The sequence below is a fragment of the Hyla sarda genome, chromosome 5 (genome assembly GCF_029499605.1).
Source record: "Hyla sarda isolate aHylSar1 chromosome 5, aHylSar1.hap1, whole genome shotgun sequence".
Taxonomy (NCBI): Eukaryota; Metazoa; Chordata; class Amphibia; order Anura; family Hylidae; genus Hyla; species Hyla sarda.
Window position 1 is genome coordinate 333,576,491 of NC_079193.1, and position 21,475 is coordinate 333,597,965.

Sequence of the window (21,475 nt, forward strand, 5' to 3'; positions counted from 1 at the left end):
TATTATGTCTCTGGATTTTGGGGGGGGGGGAGGTTTAAAGGGGTTATCAGCCAAAGACCTCTTATCCTTTGGATAGGGGATAAGATGTCTGATGGTGGGGACCCCACAGGACATCTCCATTTTTCTCCGTGTTGATGTGAGTGAACTCTTATTTTCCATCTTTTTTGTGTGTGGTAAATTTATAAAATGTTCACATGGCATGTGCTTGTACACTTTTTGAAGACTTTTCTCAATCTCGTATCGGAGAGGATTTCCTAGGCTGATCTGTGCAGTGGGAAGGGATTTATGATGTGTGTCTTTTGCCAAATGTCGCAATAACTGGGCGCATCCCTGTTGAAAAAGACGCATCTTAAACAGCTGCCACACTTAGAATAACTTCCATACACAGACAAAATGAGATGCTACTGTGAATTGTTTAAAAAAGCGCCAAAGTTATTAAAGGCCGTGCGAATTTACATTACTATGGTGCATCACCGCAAGGGCAAAAAAAAAGACAAAAACAAGAAAAGCCTTCTCTACACACAACTTTTTTATAAATTCCCCCAGGACTCAGTTGGTCAATTTTTGCAGTTTAACTGCGGGCATTGCACAAAAATTAGCGATTTTTTTAATAGAAAAGCTGCACTCCAGAAACCACTGCAAACTGAAAAGTCAAAAAGGGGTGGATTTATCATTGATTTAGCCCTACGTTTTTTTGGTGGGAGATGGGGTTAAAAGTTGGCATACATACACATTAGAATGACACAAAATAATAGCATGCTGGGAATTGTAGTTTTGCAAAAGCTGGAGGCCACAATTTTGAGAACATTGCCTTACGCTGTCATAGATCCTTCCAAAAGCATGCTGAGGGTTGTAGTACATATAATACAAATAAGGAATGTACATAGAATATAACCCAAAATAAGGAATGCACTGCATGATAGTTGCACCTTTAAGTACAACTATCATGCAGTGCATTCCTTATTTGGGGTACGTACCTTAGGCTTCTTTCACACTAGCAAATTACTCCATTTAGCAAGTTCCGTCGCTAGTTCCATCCTAAAATCAGCTGTCATCGTCAGTAACCAAATCCTATACGTCCGTTAGAAAAATCCCATAGACTATAATGGGATTTTCTAATATCCGTTTTAATCCATTATAGTCCGTTATTGATAACGGACGTTATTTTGTGACGGAAGATAGTACGGAAGGAAATAGTTCATGAACATGTTTCAGTGGTGACGGCGCAGTGCCCCACGGTCCTACCACCGAAGTATTTTTGGTGGCGGCCGCCTGACGTAATTCTGCAGTGTGAACATACCCTTATGAGGCCAGAATCACACAGGTGAAAAAATGTGCGGAATGTCCACACTGAAAACAGGTGCGAACATTTAACTAACCGGCAGCCGCAAGGACCTCTCAGAAATGCGCAGTCTCATAGACGGCATTGCATTTCCTTGCAGAATCCGCAAAAAAAACATTTTACATGTTCAAAGTATTTGCCAAAGTCTGAATCAGCCTTGTACCCTATGGTAACATATATGATCCCATACACTAAGCAGTAATGTGTGTTGTAATGTACGTACATTGGGTGGCCTTAGGATTCAACAATGCAGAAAAAAGTTTTGTACAGATTTCATTATTTGTATCTGTTATAACCTAGGTAAAACAATAAAGGTACCTGACCAACACACTCCATAATCATCTTACCTGTTTCAGAGAATATGGCCGGCATTTCTCATTATAGGTGTAAGTGAAGCATTTTTCTACACCTTTTTTTTTGTGTGCTGGTAATGTGTAGGAGCACCAAATGTATTAAATGGTCACAGAATATTTGATAAATTTTGTGCAGGTCACATTTTCTGAAATTTCTGTTCACATTCACCAAAAAGCTAAGCTAAGTCTGGGCTGGTGTAGTTTTAGAGACTTTTCAGTGGCTTTGCGCCTTTTTTGTGCCTTTTTACAAAAAGGCGTAGTTCATAAAACCCTTCCATATCATGTGTGTTGCCAAAATCAGTGGATTGCCACTCAAAATCAGCAGAAATGTGTAAACCAAAAGGCGCAAAAAAAGGGCACAAATTAACCCTACTTGCGCCTTTTTTGCACTTTTTCTAGACACAAAAAACAGTCTAAAGACAATGATAAATGTCAGCCTATGAGTAGACTTCATCTTACTGCCTAAGGTGGAACAATATAAGTATGTCCTTGTCTGACTGTACTGATTGCCTAACCATAGATACAGTAAAGAATACAACTAAGAACATTTTGTAAAGTTGTGCCTAGTTCAGATTCTGTAATTGTTACCCATTTCCTTAAACCCATGATTGAGTGTGTGTCAGGAAATAAGTGTGGAAAGAGACGCCTACATATGGTGGTCCCGTATATGCACTGGATGTTGCAAAAGACAGTGAATCCTGAGTTTTTTTTTATAGTGTAATTGTGTAAACAAATGGACTCGATGACCTGATAAAAGAAAGAAGACTGAGCAAAATGTTTCTAAACATCATGAAATGATTAGACAGATAATCATACCGGATTGTTAGGATGTGACATTGTATAAGGAGAATCAGTGGGTGAACATTGGTGCCTGTACAAATAGCGGGGTGGTATAAGCATCTTAGTCGGTGATAATCTTATAAGGAAAGGGAATACTTGGTGTAAAAATATAGAAAGGATAGGCCTAGCCAGTGGGATGAGTAAATGTTAACTACTGTAAGGTATGGGATACTTAGGGATATGAAACTCAGAACCCAATGAGAAGGGAATTGGACTGGAGAATGCACATTAGCCAAGGCTCTTCTGCCCATACACATTTTTACTACCGAACCTACAAAGGAACCCGAATCACACTCCAGAAGTCATTGTGCATGCAGCCCCTGCTTGGGAGCCTTGACCCCCCATGTGTATATTGATGCTATAGGAGTCCCAAGGGGGGTCCCAGATGAGTTTAAAGCTATAGGTCAAGTAAAAACCGGATTTAGGTCAGGCCAAACAACGAAGTGCCGCATCCACTATGATAGTGATGGCGAACATTTTTGAGCCCGAGTGCCCAAACCGTAATGCACGCCAACTTTTTTTTCCCTGAAAGTGCCAGCACAGCAATTAAATCAGAATACTGAGGTTTAAGGTTAGAAAAAACAACTCCTACAGTTGCCATAACTAATTTAACATCTTTTGTTTTAAAAGAACAACACAACAACAGAGTTCAATGATCCAAACTTGTTTTTTTAATTGAAAAAACATAAATTCTAGTAAAGAAAACACACTGGTGGTTGGTGGTGCATCACCTAAATAAGCACCTATTCCCACCTATACACCTGCAGTCCTACATGCTGCTTTGGCACAGTTTACATCAGAATTACATCCGGTTTTGGTGCAGATTTGCAAGTATGTCAATAGACCTGCATTTTTCTTCAGGTTTCTGATCGTCCAGCTGCACCAATGCTACATGTAAACTGTGCCAAATATGCGTACAAGGGGATACTCAACTTGTGATATGATTACATACCAGACTGAAATTTTATGAGGTGCTGTGTGTGTGAGGGGTGCTGTGTGTGGGGGTGATGTGTGTGTTTGGGGGGTGCTGTGTGGGGTAGGTGCTGTGTGTGGGGGGGGTAGGGGTGCTGTGTGTGTGTGGGGGGTAGGGGTGCTGCAGATTATTTATTTTTAAAACATTTAGAAATGCTCATTTACTTATTTTTAACAGTATCCCCCCCCCCCTCTCTTCTTACCTTTGGAGAAGGAGGGGGGGAGGACACAGTCAGCCCTGTGGTAAGTATGGTTTCTTCCGCGCAGAATGCTGTGTGGCGCAGCGATGCTCCACACAGCCTGCTCGCAGGAGGACGGATCTTTTCCGATTCCTCCTCCAGTCTTTCGGGTAGGATAGTGGAAGTCCAGTGCCTGTGGAGCGTATCAAAAGGCATCCATGGCGAACTATGGCCGCGTGCCCACAGAGGTGGCTTGGCGTGCCACCTGTGGCACGTGTGCCATAGGTTCGCCATCATTGCACTATGACATTCCAAAATCTTATGGCATTAGATATGGTGTAAGCGGAAAAAGGGGGGGTATGTAAAATGTTTGGGGAGACCTGTTGCACATATATCCCAGCCAATACAGGACCCAATGGTAAAGTAACCATAGCCATAAAAAAAACTAGAAGACCTATCAGTAGAACTTCAAAAGAATTCTGGAATCTCAGACGCTTAGGATCAGTACTTAGATTGGATGGGAGGGTGGAAAAAAGACTTTGGCCCAAATAGGAATAACCATACTTATAATCCTGATAATCCTTGCTTTTGTTGTGTGTTGTGTTTTGCTTTGCTGAAAGGGGTACTCCACTGGAAAACTTTTTTTTTTTTACATCAACTGGTGCCAGAAAGTTAAACAGATTTGTAAATTAGCCTTAAGCCACTAGAAAGGGAGAGAGCACACCGTGCAGATAAGCATGCAGATATACGATACCGCTGGTGTACACTGGCAGCCTCCGGACCCAATAAGTAACAATACAGCACCTGCGGGGTGCACACACTAGATAAAGTATCAAACAATACAATGAAAGAGAGGTAGCGTGCACTCACTGCGGGTAAACAGCTGCAGGCCCGAGGTCCGGGATCACCACGACATAGACGGAGACGGTAAGGGGCGCTCAGAGGCTACGCCGGCTGTTTCGGACATAGGAACGTCCTTCTTCCGGCCTCCGGAGGCTGGAAGAAGGACGTTCCTACGTCCGAAACAGCCGGCGTAGCCTCTGAGCGCCCCTTACCGTCTCCGTCTATGTCGTGGTGATCCCGGACCTTGGGCTTGCAGCTGTTTACCCGCGGTGAGTGCACGCTACCTCTTTACATTGTAAGATTTGTAAATTACTTCTATTAAAAAATCTTAATCCTTCCAGTACTTATCAGTTCTTTTCTTTTTGAATTTCCTTTCTGCCTTCCAGTACTTATTAGCTGCTGAATACTACAGAGGAAATTCTTTTCTTTTTGGAACACAGAGCTCTCTGCTGACATCATGACCACAGTGCGCTCTGCTGACACCTCTGTCCATTTTAGGAACTGTCCAGAGCAGGATAGGTTTTCTATGGGGATTTGGATGGGGAGGAATTCAACATTTGTTTATTTTATCGCAATCACATATCCAAATCGTAATATGAAATTTTCCCAAATCATGCAGGCCTACTCTAAACCTATTCATAAATTTCCCCATAGCACTTTTCACCTCATCCACAATACTGTTTCTGTAACTGTTTTGTATTACATGTGGAAAAATTGCTAAATTTCTGCACAAATCACCCATTGGGCCAAAATATGTCTCTGCTTTTTGTCCGCACATATAAACAGCATTCTCCATCAGATGTTGCATACACAGGACTAGGGATCGACCGATATTGATTTTTTGGGGCCGATACCGATAATCTGTGACCTTTCAGGCCGATAGCCGATAACTTATACCGATATTCCGGTGTAAGTAATCGGCTATATCCCCCCCCCCCCCCCCCCCCCCCCTGGCCCCGCAGAAGCCATTGCCGATCAATGATTTAAAGCAGGCACTTTAAATCAATGAACTGCAGCGGCTTTTGCGGGGCCAGAGACCACCGCCCGCTTCTCTCCCCCTGCCTGTCCTGGGGTCCTTCTGAGTCCAACCACCACCGCCGCTGCCCCATTGCCTCCCCCATCCCCGGTTTTCTAATTACCTGTTCCCGGTGTCCGTGATACTTGTGGCTCCGGTGGCGTCCTGAGCCGTCACTGTGCGCACTGACGGTGACGTCGCGTTGAGGACGTCACTCGTCATTGCGCAGCACACAGCAACAGCGCAGGACGCCGCAAGGGCCAGAAGTAGCGCGGACCCCAGGAACAGGTAATTATAAAACCGGGGATGGGGGAGGCAATGGGTCAGCGGCGGCGGAGGGCATTATCGGCATATCAGCAAGGTAATTACCGATAATGTCGAAAATCGTGAATATCGGCCAAACCGATAATCGGTAGATCCCTATATAGAACACAGTGCTTTCCACATTGTGTGCCTCCGGCTGTTTCAGAACTACAACTACCAGCATGTTCTGTTTCAAAACAACTTACAGCAAGCTGTGTGCCTCCAGCTGTTGCAAAACTACAACTTCCAGCATGGACTGACTGTTTCAAAACTACGCTTGCAGTATGCTTGGACAGCTGTGTGCCTCCAGCTGTTTCAAAACTACAACTCCCAGCATGGTCTGACTGTTTCAAAACTACAACTTACAGCATACTTGGACTGCTGTGTGCCTCCAGCTGTTTCAAAACTACAACTCCCAGCATGGTCTGACTGTTTCAAAACTACAACTTACAGCATACTTGGACTGCTGTGTGCCTCCAGCTGTTGCAAAACAACAACTCCCAGCATGGTCTGACTGTTTCATAACTACAACTTACAGTATGCTTGGACAGATGTGTGCATCCAGCACAACCTATGGCACCCAAGAAAGCGCTGTACACTGGCATTAACTGGGGCGATAGTTTAAACCGTTGCCCATAGCAACATGTCACAGATCAGCAATTTAAATAATTGGATGCCATGTACAGCAGTGGTCTCCAATCAGTGGTTCCCCAGCTGTTGTCAAACTACAACACCCAGCATGCCCAGTAGTTTTAACAACTGGCGACCGCTGTCCTACTTGACAAGTCTTTGCCCTCAAGCTGCATCATATAAATTCGCCCCCAGCGCCATCACTACGCATGCGCTAGGAAAAGCAGGTCACGTGACATCCCCTTCCCAGCTTCCGCCCTTACCGCTGATAGTGACGTCACTCTCGTCGCGCTGACATCTGCGTCACAGAGCTCGGTCCCAGGTCTTACCAAGATGGCGGCGAGGGCACCGGGTAAGGACGAGTGACATGGTAATGTGGTGGTGCGTGGACTCAGCTGAGGGTCAGTGCTGGCGCCATGACGGGGTGTGCTGTACCCGGGAGAGTTATCACTTTATGCCGCCCTCTATCGGTAACAACGAGGAAGGTGACCTGAGCTGTGTCCTCCAGGTGACCTGGGCTCTATACGTGTTATAGCAATGTGCCCTATAGTGAAGGGTCCCCATAGTGGTTGTCATAGCACCGGAGCCTCGCTGTCATTTCTAGGATTGTTGTTGCCCGTAGCAACCGATCAAATTTCTGCTTTCTTTTTGTATTCACTTTTGAGAATTGAAAGCTGAGCTGTAACTGGTTGCTATGGGCAGCAGACAGTTTAACTGTTAAATGTGTCCTAATGTATCTGTACAATGTATAGCAACTAGGCAGATGTGTATGGGGGCGCTGTACGAGGCAGATGTTTATGGGTGGGGGGGTGCTGTACGAGGCAGATGTGTATGGGGGCGCTGTACGAGGCAGATGTGTATGGGGGCGCTGTACGAGGCAGATGTGTATGGGGGCGCTGTACGAGGCAGACGTGTATGGGGGCGCTGTACGAGGCAGACGTGTATGGGGGCGCTGTACGAGGCAGACGTGTATGGGGGCGCTGTACGAGGCAGACGTGTATGGGGGCGCTGTACGAGGCAGACGTGTATGGGGGCGCTGTACGAGGCAGACGTGTATGGGGGCGCTGTACGAGGCAGACGTGTATGGGGGCGCTGTACGAGGCAGACGTGTATGGGGGCGCTGTACGAGGCAGACGTGTATGGGGGCGCTGTACGAGGCAGACGTGTATGGGGGCGCTGTACGAGGCAGACGTGTATGGGGGCGCTGTACGAGGCAGACGTGTATGGGGGCGCTGTACGAGGCAGACGTGTATGGGGGCGCTGTACGAGGCAGACGTGTATGGGGGCGCTGTACGAGGCAGACGTGTATGGGGGCGCTGTACGAGGCAGACGTGTATGGGGGCGCTGTACGAGGCAGACGTGTATGGGGGCGCTGTACGAGGCAGACGTGTATGGGGGCGCTGTACGAGGCAGACGTGTATGGGGGCGCTGTACGAGGCAGACGTGTATGGGGGCGCTGTACGAGGCAGACGTGTATGGGGGCGCTGTACGAGGCAGACGTGTATGGGGGCGCTGTACGAGGCAGACGTGTATGGGGGCGCTGTACGAGGCAGACGTGTATGGGGGCGCTGTACGAGGCAGACGTGTATGGGGGCGCTGTACGAGGCAGACGTCTGTGGGTTGGGGGGGCGCTGTACGAGGCAGACGTCTGTGGGTTGGGGGGGCGCTGTACGAGGCAGACGTGTATGGGGGGAGACTTTACAAGGAGTCAGGCAGCTATGCTGAGTTCATGTATGATGCCATTGAGCACTTGCCTCTTAGTTATTCCCCATTACTATCCGGCAGCTGTCGTGTTGTCTGAACCTGTATCTTATGGTGGTCAGAGACTACTGAACCAATGATGCCTGTCACCCTGGATCATATAAGCCTCTGCAGGAGGGAGGTCAAGTTCACCTTGAGACTTTATTTACAGAACCATTTGAAAGGCAGTTCTGCTAGTTCAACAGATTTCCCATCTCAGCATGTTACCCTTATCTTCAGGATATGGGAGGACATGTTAATCTGTGAAGAGCCTCTCTTTAGCAATATTTTGGGGAGTCTCATTGGTCTGACAACCAGCATAACATTTTTTTTGGTACCGTAAACATTTGTCACTTTAATATCAGTTTTTTGGGGAAGTTTGTGTGTATGTATGTATATATATATATATATATATATATATATATATATATATATATATATATATATATATATATATATATATCCACACAGTACAACAGAACGATCCACACAGTAAAACATAGCAATTTTTTTTTATGTATTTAAATTTTTGGTATTGCAGACCCTGCATCCGATATCTCCTTGTAGCCCCACCCTAATGGGTCTTTTGGCATATTACTAGGATATACCATAATGATTTTATCAGTGGAGGTTAGACTCCTGGGAAGTATGAGTTACTGTGAGCAGCTCCTTCTTTCTGTTGCACTAGTTTTGAGAAGTTGCCCTATTGTGTGTTGCATAGATAAGAGGGTATTGGTTTTAACATATTAATTTATGCGACTTATATTTTCTTCTTCAGTTGCAGCCACTGGCCGTTTTATGGACACCCTATGCAAGTGGTACTACGGTCTCGCTGGATTTAACAAACTAGGTAAAGTGAGATTCTATTGTACACTCTGTAAATTGCTGTAAGGTCTGTTAGGGCTCATTATCTGCCCCCACAGCACTTTTATATACATATGCCACCGCAGCGCTATGTATGAAAAGTATTGTATCAGCATCATCGAGCTGGCTGCTGCTGCTAGATATACTTTTCACGTATATCACTGCGGTGACATAATATGAGAAATGCCCTGCGGGCGGGGGGGTATATATTATAAATACGCCGGTAGGGGTCATATAAATGCGCTGGGGGGGATAGATATATAGGCTATATGTCTGTCCACCCCCACCCCCCCTGCAGCGCTATACCAGACAGGATCTACTACTCCCATCATGGAAACAAGTCTGTTCCATGATGGGAGTAGTAGTAGTTCCGGCTGCGGGAGTCTGTAGGTGGCTGACTTTTCATACTAACGGATGAAAAACTGATGCAAAAGGATGCCACAGAATGTCATCCGTTTGCATCAGTTAGAAGTATGGTCCGTTTAAGGCAGTGATGGGAGAAAAGTGGGACGGAAGTAAACGGCCATGTGAACCTAGCCTTAAGGGTTATAGTAATAATGGCTCATTTCATAGGTTTAATGCGCAATGACACAATATATGAATCCCCTGATGTACAAGAAGCCATAAGGAGGCTGCCACCCAAGGTGTATGATGATAGAATGTTCAGGATCAAGAGAGCCTTGGACCTGGATATGAAGAAGACGATCCTTCCTAAGGAACAGTGGACAAAATACGAAGAGGTGAGGACTTGCTGTGCCGGCGGTGAAGATGTTGACCTCTTAATGTTAATTCTGATCCAGTCTCTGCATACACAACATAGGGAAAATAACTTTATTTCTCAGTTTAAGGCAGGTTTCCCACAGATGTTATGGTTGGGCCTGGTTTTGAAGCTGTATAAGTCTAAAGACTCAAACTAACAGCATCATAGATTTCTCCTGAGGAATAAGGGCTCCTGGACCCCTGTTTTAGTCATCAGCTGGAGCCTCAGTGATCATGTATCACCTCTCCTGTGGGTTAAGTGTTAGGCTATGTTCACACACCAGAATTTCTGCATGAATTTATAGCCAATACACTTCAATTGGATTCCGCTGTCCCATTCACACAGCAGAATTTTTGCTGCAGGAATTCCATTGAAGTGAAGGATACTTGTGTTGCCGTTGGAGAAATCCAAACGGAGGAGAAAGAAAACCCCCAGGTTGGTTGGGGGCGCACACCGCTAACTGTAAAATCCACCACGGGCACCATGGTTTATAAAGGATTTTTATTGTAAAAACAGACAACGCGTTTTGAGAGCGCCCGCTCTCTTTTTCAAGTCTCGATGATTTCCATGCAGAAATTCTGCCGTGGGAACACAACCTAACATTTTGAGAGAAGGTTAGTTACCCATTTGCTTCTGTAGTGTTAATATTTCTAGATATCATTCAACATTGTTTGACCTATGTCTATTTTTCACACATGGGGATTATAGAAAAAAAGAAAAGTTTTTCCATGGGGTAGTTATCTTTTTTACCTTAATTTATTGAAGAGTAATCTGCTGTATTTACTAACTTGGATCTTGTATCCTTAGGATGTCCCATATCTGGAGCCATACCTGAAAGAGGTGATCCGTGAGAGGAAAGAAAGGGAAGAATGGAACAAGAAATAATATGGCCTTCCCGGAGATTTTTGTAATATTTAACACATATGCTCACAATGGTGGATTGAACTTTCTGATCGCTCCCACTGACCTCTCTGCTAAAATGGAGCTAATAAAGAAACCTTTTCCTTTATCCCTTAAAGAGCACCTCTTATGATCTTGTTAAATGTTATAATCCTCCCAGTTCACTGCCCCCAGCATGATAAACCACCCCCTGCCTTTATTTTTATTTGTTTTCTATCTTGATATTGCTCTGTATTTTCTGCTCAGTCTCAGTCAGACTCACAGACTGGGAAGGGGTGTTCCCCAGCAGGTGTGACATCATCTGAAGCCATACAGGGGAGAGCTTCCTTCCTCACTCTGCTACACACAGCCCAGAGCAGTTCAGTATGAGATGCGCTATGATTGGCTAAGGCTGCACACACCCTCTCAGCATTTCCTGCTTTTGGACTTCTGCCAGGCCAGCAGGAGTCCAAAGTCTGTGCAAAAGATGGGGGGGGGGATGTGCTCTGGGCAAGTAGGGAGACACCTAGTGGCAGTTTTTTTTTTTTTTTAACATAAGGCATGCAAAAACAAAAATTAGTTTTAAAGGACAACTGCAGCAGCATTACACTTATCCCCTAAGTGTTTGTTCGTGGGGGGTCCGACCGCTGGGGCGCCACCATAAGCGCTCGTGGTGAGCGCTAAGGCGCGTAGCGTCGACCTAGAAGCCCCAGCGTTTTAGTTGGTGAATTCCTGTAGATTTATTTTATAGAATATAGTCTATGCATCTGCTATAACAACGACCTGCTGTTAGTACAAAGCTAGTACCATGTAGAACCATAGGTTTCTCTTGGGTGGACTCTCTCGTTGTCTCTGTTTATGAACAATTACTACTTCTTAGAATGGTCTCTTGAACATATATTGATCACAAGATATCTCTCTGCTGGGGCCCCACTAAACAGCTGTGATCTGTAAAGAAACCTAAATGGGTTGGCAGCTTTAGAAGCCCCTGTACATATACCCTATTACTCTTCCCTATTGGTGAACACTGCAACTTTAGGGTAAGTTCACACGTACAGGATTCTGCGCAGATTTAATGAGAAGGATTTGTAACTGCAGATGAGAAGCTGTGCTCAGTCATTTAGTGTGAAAGTACCAGTAGAGAGTTTCTCTCTGTCTGGAATACTTGTCATATCTATACATCACATGGAAGTTTGTAATGCTTAATGATCCATGTGGTTGGACTGCGGCTATATTTATTGGATTCCTTTTTTCGGATTTCCAGTTTTAATGGTATTATCTGGGACATTTATGGCATACTAGGTATAGATGTGTCAATTCCTCCAGATGCAGATACTCTGGGCCCCCCTCCTATGTCAAGATTGAGAGCCACTATTTGACTGGTAGCAGCTGCTTGACCTGGTTTGGAAGCCAAAAACTGCCTAGCTGGCAGTTTAAGCCAGGTTGACTAAAGCTCATTGTGGGAGATTTATCAAAAATTGTGCAGAGGAAAGGCTGACCAGTTGCCCATAGCAACCAATCAGGTGTTGTCTTACAGTTAATAAATGCAGATCGCAGGAGAATGATCTGCCCTTGTACTACTACTCCTATCATAAGACAATCTGTCCCAATATCTGAGTAGTAGTACTGCAGCGCTGCTGAGGGATGGCACTTGCACATCCCCTGGCTGTGGGACTTTCAGGACTACTACTCCCATCATGGACAGACTCTGCCCATGATGGGAGTTATAGTTCAGGGGCTGAGGTGCAGATCGCAGCAGGTTAATATGTTTTTTGCAGGACTAGAGACACTTGTATAAGTGAAGGGAATGGAAGGTCAAAAGTTCAAGACTGAAGCTGTAAACCATTGGAAAAACTGCTGCCATTCAGCTAAGGCTATAAAAACTTGTAAAGTCTGATTATTAGCTTAAAGAGGTACTCCGCCCCTAGACATCTTATCCCCCTATCCAAAGGATAGGTGATAAGATGTCAGATCGCCGGGGTCCCGCTGCTGGTGGAACAGCTTCTTGGATTCAACTGTGTTTATAAATACATTCGCATATTAATACAGAGGAGTCGGAAGTACAAAAAACTGCGGAGTCGGAACATTTATCTACCGACTCCACAGCCCCTATCCGCATTTATTAACTTACAAAGCCTGCGGTATATGCAGCTTCACTGCGCTGCCCCCGGCTCCTGTATACACTGTAATAATCCCTGCTGCCGGAACACGGGAGCTCTGATTGGTGAAAGGCTGTTCACCAATCAGAGCTCCTGTGTTCCGGCAGCAGGGATTATGAATTATAAGAGCTGTATATAGGAGCCGGCAGGGAGCGCAATGTAGACGCATGTGCTGCCGGCTTGTTAACTTCAATGCGGATCGGAGACCTGCTGTGATCCGCATTTATTAACTATACAAGATGGCGGCACATGCGTCTACATTGCGCTCCCCGCCGGCTGCTATATACACTGTCATAATTCATAATCCCCGCTGCCGGAACACAGGAGCTCTGATTGGTGAATAGCTTTTCACCAGAGCTTCCCTCTCTTGGCGGCGGGGATTAGTGATGACGTAATTAGGGGGCGGAGCTACACAGTCCAGGCCTGACTGTTCACATTATGTGTTTTGCATAATGGGAACAGAGCCTTTCTGGCAGTGTGTTCCCAAACAGGGAGACTCCAGCTGTTGCTTAACTACAGCCCCCATGATGGGAGTTGTGGTTTAGCAACAATTGGAGGCTCCCTGTTTAGGAACAAGCTGCATTATGTGTGCTCTCCACAGGGGAGAGGCTGTTGCTGCTTGGTTGGTATCTGGCTGATAATGAAAATAGGGGGAACCCTATGCGTTTTTGTTTATAAATAAATAAATAAAAACGTGTGTGGTTCCCTCATTTTTTCAGTATCAGCCAGATACCAACCAAGCAGCAACCGCCTAACGTTACCAGGGTGGGCGAGCACCATTGTTACTGGCCCTCCCCAGCCTAAAAAATGCCAGCCTGTTACCACTTAGGCCCAGGAGCGCCATTCTTGATGCTCCGGGCCTGTTGGTACCAGCTCTTCCCGGAACCCCTGTGGCGGTTTTTACCAGGGTAATAATTGGGAGTTAGCACAAGCTGATTTTGGGACTAACGCTAAGTCCCGGCTTAGTAATCGATTCAGTCTACAAGACGCCTTTCACTTCCATTATAAAAAAAACACAACACATTGAAAAGTATTTTTTATTTTAAAAAAAACTACCCACAGCCCTCGTTAACCCTTTTATTGACATTTAAAAAAAACGATGTTCATCGTCGCAATCCACCAAATCTGATGCAGTCCTCTGCATTCACGTATCTAAAATTTGAAGAAAAAAAAAAACAAACAACTAAAAGTTTAATACATTTTTGGCGCTCTGCCCTGGGGCGTTCCTAAACAGGGAGCCTCCAATTGTTGACGTCTGCCTACTGTATCCTGTATATACAGTCATCTATAGATGGCTGTATATTCAGGATAGCGCACAAAGACTTAACCCGGAACTGCTCAGCAGCAGCGTGGGTTAACTCTTTCCTTGCTGGGCTCCTGTATGGTATACATGGGTACACTATGCACACCTGTATATGATACAGCCGGCAGGGGTAAGTAGTGATACTCAGTACCCTGTATATGCTGTACATCACTCCTCACCTCCTTACACTCTGCGGACTGGGCGCTCTGCATCCAACCCATGGAGTGGTACCTTGAAAACAGTAAAAAAAATTATTGCCACAGGATACAAAATTGACTTTTTCCACACACCAACAAAAACGCAAGAAAAACTGACAAAATGCAGGAAAAAGCTGGGACAGTTTTTCTGGCGTTTTTGCTGGTAGACAAAAAAAAACCCTCAATGGAATCCTGGCCTCAAAGCAATAGAACAAAATCCCTATGTCCACTTTTCCTGTGAGGTAGAAAAGGAGTGCACGGTAGAACGAGGGGGTGTTACTATATTTGCACAAGATTTATCATGGACGTACACAACCTTTGTAAATTTTGAGCAAGGGTGTAAATTAGACAAGCAGTGTAAAGGGGTAGATCTGTGTCTACTATAGACACCTAATGATAAATCTCCCCCTTTGTGTGTATTGGAACTAAACTAAAAAAGGGAGGGGAAAAAAAAAAAAAGCTAATTGGACATAATGTCACACCAAACTCCAAAAATGGGCTGGACAAAATTATTGGCACCCTTAACTTAATATTTGGTTGCACAACCTTTGAAAAAAATAACTGAAATCAGTCGCTTCCTATAACTATCAATAAGCTTCTTACACCTCTCAGCCGGAATGTTGGACCACTGCTCCAGGTCTCTCTTATATGAAGGCGCCTTTTCCCAACAGCAATTTTAAGATCTCTCCACAGGTGATCAATGGGATTTAAATCTGGACTAATTTCTGGCCACTTCAGAACTCTCCAGCACTTTGTAGCCAACCATTTCTGGGTGCTTTTTGATGTATGTTTGGGGTCATTGTCCTGCTGAAAGACCCAAGATCTCGGACACAAACCCAGCTTTCTGATACTGGGCTGTACAGTGTGACCCAAAATCCGTTGGTAATCCTCAGATTTCATGATGCCTGTCAGGGACCGACCGGGGGGGACAGGAAGAGTGAGCCCTAAACTGACCTTAAACCATCTCTCCCTGCCTACTTGCCCACTCACCCTAAATTGTGAGTCGACAACTGGGAGCCGATCCCTTCCTGCGCTAAAGTGTAGTGGCGTAAAAACAAATAACAAACAGTCGGTCACAGGCCAGAAACAGAAACCTACTAGACAATACAAATACTAACAGGGCAGAATATAGTGAATTAGCAAACAGTTCACTAAACCAGATATCAGATAAACAGCAGACATGATAAAACGAGCAAGACTAAGCATGATAGGAGTATACAGCAGAATCCAGGAGATGAAGGGGATAGCGGAAGAACTGAGCCAAAACACTAACTCAACAGGTAAGTTACTAAAAACAATCACACGCAGGTACAAGTACAAAGGATAGGATCAACCAAACAGGATATAAATATAAGCCACTGTTCACACTAGGATACAGAACCAGGATACCAAACAGGAATATAAAATACAGAGCACAGGTAACAAGCAAGACATAGTGTGAACACCGACAAAGCTGAACAGACATAATACTAAAACCGACTAATATAACACAGACTAAAATCTACAATAAACAAGACTATTAAACCATGGCTAAAACTCAGATAATATCACAAGATAAATACAAGGTGCGAGCTCAAGCAGACTAGGAAGAGTATTGCACACACAGACATTCTAGCCTGAGATATTCAATAACCAGCACAGACTGCAAAGAAGTCTGGCTTAAAGTAGACACACCCTAGTTACCATTCGTCCAGAGCATTAACCATTCCCAATCCAGGTGGAGTAGCCAACTGCTCTGAACAAACTAGTGTGAATACACAAAAGAACAGAAAAATGCAAAAACAAATAAACAGACATTACAATGCCTTGCACATATTTGAGGCACCCAGTGTCAGAGGCAGCAGAACAACCCCAAAACATCATTGAACCTTCACCATATTTCACTGTAGGTACTGTATTCTTTTCTTTGTAGGCCTTACTCCTTTTTCAGTTAGCAGTAGAATGATGTGCTTTACCAAAAAGCTCTATCTTGGCCTCATCTGTCCACAGGATGTTTTCCCAGAAGGATTTTCGCTTACTCAAGTTCATTTTGGCACAATGTAGTATTGCTTTTTTATGTCTCTGTGTCAGCAGTGGGGTCCTCCTGGGTCTCCTGCCAAAGCGTTTCATTTCATTTAAATTTCGATTGATAGTTCGAGCTGACACTAATGCTCCCTGAGCCTGCAGGACAGCTTGAATATTTTTGGAACTTGTTTGGGGCTGCTTATCCACCATCCGGACTCCTGCGTTGACACCTTTCATCAATTCTTCTCTTCCATCCACTCCCAGGGAGATTAGCTAAAGTGCCATGGGTTGCAAACTTCTTGATAATGTTGCGCACTGTGGACAAAGGCAAATCTAGATCTCTGGAGATGGACTTGTAACCTTGAGATTGTTGATATTTTTTCACAAATTTGGTTCTCAAATCCTCAGACAGTTATCCTCTCCTCTTTCTGTTGTCCATGCTTAGTGTGGCACACACAGACAAACAACACAAAGACTAAGTGAACTTCTCTCCTTTTTATCTGATTTCAGGTGTGATTTTTATATTGCCCACACCTGTTACTTGCCCCAGGTGAGTTTAAAGGAGCATCACATGCTTGAAACAATCATATGTATCCACAATATTGAAAGGGTGCCAATAATTTTGTCCAGACCATTTTTGGAGTTTGGTGACATTATGTCCAATTTGCTTTTTTTCCTCCCTTTTTTGGTTTAGTTCCAATACACACAAAGGGAATAAACATGTGTATAGCAAAACATGTTACTGCAATCCTTTTCTGTGAGAAATACTTCCTTTTCTTGAAAAATTTCCCGATAGAAGCCTTGATCTGCATCGATCACAGGATCTATAGGATTAATGGCATAATGGCAGACATCAGCATAATCACTGATGTCCCCCAATGGTGGTGAGTCCCCTGCTGTTGTTGCTATTTTGCAAAATGTCAAACAGTGCGTTGGAAAAACTAAAAAAAAAAAGTATTGTACATCACGAGATTATTTGATACATTTTTCACAATTAAAACTGGCACAAAGTGCGAGGTGTGAAAAATTTGCAAATGATAAATACCCCTCTTTGAAGTTTACCTGCACAAACAGCACAGCTGCCAATAGGTGGCATTAGAGAGAGATTTTTTTTCCTCCTGGGTGAGTGCTACTTTGCATACCTGCTTTACATAATTTCCTAAAACCTCATTGGATACAGAGGAGCATCTGGTCAGCGCAATAAGAGTGTTGTTTGCGAATACGACCTCATATATTCTCTGCCAACATCCTGGGGACTTTGCCCAAAAGTTTGTTTATAGGTCTCCAAAAGTACAGAATAGTAAATACTGATACTAGTTTACTACTGATATATAGTAGAACTCTCTAAAGCTTCAATAATTCTGACCCCCGCAGGAAGCCGCAGCCAACGTGCCCCCTCCATATATCTCTATTGCATACATGGAGGGGGAGTGTCGGAAGGCGCTCTGTGCAGGGGTCAGCATGCCCCCTTTTCAGCAGACTGCCGGGGCCCCGTTCAGGAGATTTCTAGTTCTACTAAGTTACCTATGGAGGATGCCTGTTTTTTTTTATTTTTTTTTATTGTGTAGATATATTAATTTAACCCTTTTCTCATTCAGGGTTTACTAGTCCAGTGGGGGGTCCTACTCATTAACTGATAGCGTTATCTCTATATTATGACTTACACAGGGAAGGCTCAATTATCGAGTAGGATTGCCCACTGGACCCTGCTTTACATTACTTATATGTGCCCTATTATGCTTCAATGATATCTCACTGTTTATTTAACACTTTGCTCATTCAGGGCTTACTAGTCCGGTGGGCGGTCTGAAGCACTCATACAGAGAAGGCAGTCAATTATTGAGTAGGACCATCTACTGGACCCTGTCTTACATTACTTAGATGGGTCCTATTATTCTTTAATGATATCTCACTATTTAATTGTACTAGGGATTTATTAAGCTACTATTTAAACAAGTGTTTTCTGTCTCCAGCTGTTGCAAAACTACAACTCTCAGCATGCCCGCACAGCCAAAGGCTAGGAGTTGTAGTTTTGCAACAGCTGGAGACACTCAGTTTGAATTTTTCCTCTTTTTTTAATTTTTATTTCTTCATCTTTTAATAACTATAACTCCTTCGATTTTCCACCTACAGGACTTGTTTTTTGCGGGACCAGTTGTACTTTGTAACGACATCACTCATGTGCCACAAAATCTACGGTGAAACCAAATTGTACAGCAAAATAAATAATTTGTGGGGCAAAATTTATCTTTTTGACAGATTAAGAACACTCAACATGAAGGATTTAAATGAGCGTTTTTTAAACTGAGCGTCTCCAACTGTTGCAAAACTACAACTCCCAGCGTGCCCGGACCCCTTGAGGGCGCAGCAATTTTTCCTTTTTTGCGGTTTCATTATTTTTTTTATTTCTTCACCTTTTAATAACTATAACCCCTTCAAGCTTCCACCTACAGGGCTTGTTTTTTGTGGGACCAGTTGTACTTTGTAATGACATCACTCGTTTGCCACAAAATCTATGGTGAAACCAAATTGCACAGTGAAATAAATAATTTGTAGGGTAAAATAAAAATGCTATTTCATTATTTTCAGGAGAGGGGGGTAAGGAGGGGTTTAGTTTTTTTTATGGTTTTATTTCTAGTTCTACAAAGTTACCTATGGAGGAAGATAACCGTCTGCTCGTTCACACTAGTTCGCGCGGCTCGTCCCAGCCATTCGTTCGCCAAAAACAACGGAATAATGTTTTATTAAATGATTGCATTGAATAAAGTACCTGTTATTTTTGATTGCCTCATTTTCTGTACTTTATACCTCATTTCCTGCAGCTAAATTGTTCCTGAGGGATGGATGAGCGTTGCGAGCCCATAAGCCACACCAGATACATCTGCTAGTCATCCTTCTCCCTCACACATCTCCACCTACTCTGTAGAAGACCAGGCCTGTGTAAACACTCTCTTACTCCGAGAATGATGTGTTCCTGCTATCCGGGCAGCCAGGATCTGATTATAAGTACTTCTCTCGAGAGTAAGAAAGATAGCTCAGGAAAAAAATGTGTTAATCGTACATCATTTGGTAGGAGCTCTGACAGCGTACACCTCATTTTAATGTTTAGATCATGGAACAAGGCCTATTAAATGTGACAGATAGCTCTAAATATCTCAGATAGATTTCTCTCCGAAGATAACTCTGTCCCTTCTTTCCAGGACGCCGGTGAAAGTTGCTGAACTCAATCCTTGGAGCCGTAGCCAGGAATATCAAGAAAAAGCTTCCAAAACGACGATTTATGACCCAGAGTTCCCAGAATAAGCTTGTAAGGTTCCCGTATAGAGCACAGGTGTAAAATCCTCCACATCATCAGAACATGGGGCAGAAGGGAAAAGAAATCGAGCCGACCATTCTTCAGCAAAGTCCTGGATGACTGGTGGCTTCGGAGGAAGCACCCCACCGTCTACGGTCTATTGAAAGGTACTGCTCCAAAACACGCCAAGTGTTCCCATAAAATAATACTGGGTCTGCACCTTTTGTTAGATCACTGTGCTATGCAGTTCCTCTGTTATTCCTCCTGGAAATGTATGCATTTGTGTTATACATTATTATTTTTTTTTATTATTAAAAAGATTACACAGGTGTAAGGATAAGTGGAAACTTGAATGTTTTTATCACAGGTGTAACCTAATATCATTAATGGATAGAATGGCTTATGGTGTAGGCTGCCATGTTCCATGAACTGCCATGTACGCCGCTATCCTCATTGAACCCAGTATATTATTACTATCTAGCAAATATCTTTACTTAGGTTAAATTCAGATTAGTGTTATCCTTCCTACCCGTTGTTTTTTTCTTTTTCTTGGTGCTGAACGGACCCTGAACAGGTGGGAGCATAATGGACGAAGCTGGGTCCTAACGGGTGCTATTGACATTGAATGGAGTCCGTCGGGTTTCTATCAGGAGTAGAGCAATGGTCGGCACTATCTGAAAAGTGGTGGTGCACGAGGAAAAGAGTACTGTAATATAATAAAGGAGGTCCCAGCACTCACCAATGCAAGCAATTGGTATTTATTGTATATCCAAGTCACAGGACGCGTTTCGGCACTTAGCCTTCCTCTGCTGAGGAAGGCTAAGTGCCGAAACGCGTCCTGTGACTTGGATATACAATAAATACCAATTGCTTGCATCAGTGAGTGCTGGGTTTCTATCAGGAGTTTGTTGCATCGTAGGAGTTGAGCAGAGAAAATGTTACTGCTTTCAGTATTTTTTTTTATCCTCTAAAGTCCCATAGTTTTAGCAGACTTAGCCATTGAACGGAGCTCAACGCTGAAATGGGCACTGTCAGATACAAAAACTTTTGATATGTTGTAAAGCATGTATAACCAATAGGTTTTGCAATTGCTTTCATTATAGCATTTTCATTATTTCATACTGAAAAAGCCAGTCAAACAACTGCCCCCCCTGCCTGCTTGGACACATACTAGTCCTGCTGTGTCCATGCATCATCACCGATGTCATGGACACACTTCCTTGATTGACAGCTGTGAGTGCAGGGCTCAGAGCTGGAGGAAAAATCCTCCCACTGTCATCTTGTGTCCCGCTACTGTCAGTGAGGACAAGCTGGGAGTTGTAGTTTTGCTAATGCTAGGGGAGATGTGAGCAGACAGCATACTGAGGGAGGGGGCGGAGACCTGCACAGTGAGGCCACGCCCCCTCCCTTTGAGAGGAATTCAAACTAGTGAGCAAAATTAAAAGTGTAATAAAAAAATAAATAAAGGTGCTAGACACATAAAAATTAGATGCACAGGATCAGGATTAGCTACTAAGTGATATTTAAAAAAAAAAATTTTGTTGGATCTGAAGGGTATGCTTTAAGACTCACTGATGAATAACGGCTCATATAATGAAACACGTTGGAAAGGGTTTCTGTTGATGGACTGTCATAACACACCTACCTGATCCATGGTTCTATGTACATGCAAATCTTCTAACATTCAGGTATATATCTATGATCTATTTGGTAGCAAACATTGTTGGGTTTATCTCTGTGTTGTTTGAGGTCATCAGTGTATTTTGGCCTGACTTCCTGTTGGAAGAAGCCTGTTTT

General features: G+C 43.9%; 1 protein-coding gene across 2 annotated transcripts; it reads left to right on the top strand.

The window, feature by feature from the left end:
• Positions 1-6,740: 6,740 nt before the first annotated feature.
• LOC130274297 (cytochrome b-c1 complex subunit 7) lies at positions 6,741-10,850 on the top strand. Of its 2 annotated transcripts, none has more exons than XM_056522438.1 (4): positions 6,741-6,829; positions 8,996-9,067; positions 9,655-9,821; positions 10,649-10,850. In XM_056522438.1, the coding sequence occupies exons 1-4, from the start codon at positions 6,811-6,813 to the stop codon at positions 10,724-10,726; spliced, it is 336 nt and encodes a 111-aa protein (XP_056378413.1). In that variant the 5' UTR covers positions 6,741-6,810; the 3' UTR covers positions 10,727-10,850. The 2 variants fall into 2 exon arrangements, with proteins under 2 accessions (XP_056378413.1, XP_056378414.1); XM_056522439.1 differs by lacking the exon at positions 6,741-6,829 and adding an exon at positions 6,891-6,985.
• Positions 10,851-21,475: the final 10,625 nt, after the last annotated feature.

Excerpts from the sequence above, each read along its gene's own strand:
- LOC130274297 (XM_056522438.1), top strand. Across the intron at positions 9,068-9,654 it reads CGCTGGATTTAACAAACTAG|GTTTAATGCGCAATGACACA; the intron begins GTAAAGTGAGAT and ends CTCATTTCATAG. Across the intron at positions 9,822-10,648 it reads AGTGGACAAAATACGAAGAG|GATGTCCCATATCTGGAGCC; the intron begins GTGAGGACTTGC and ends TTGTATCCTTAG.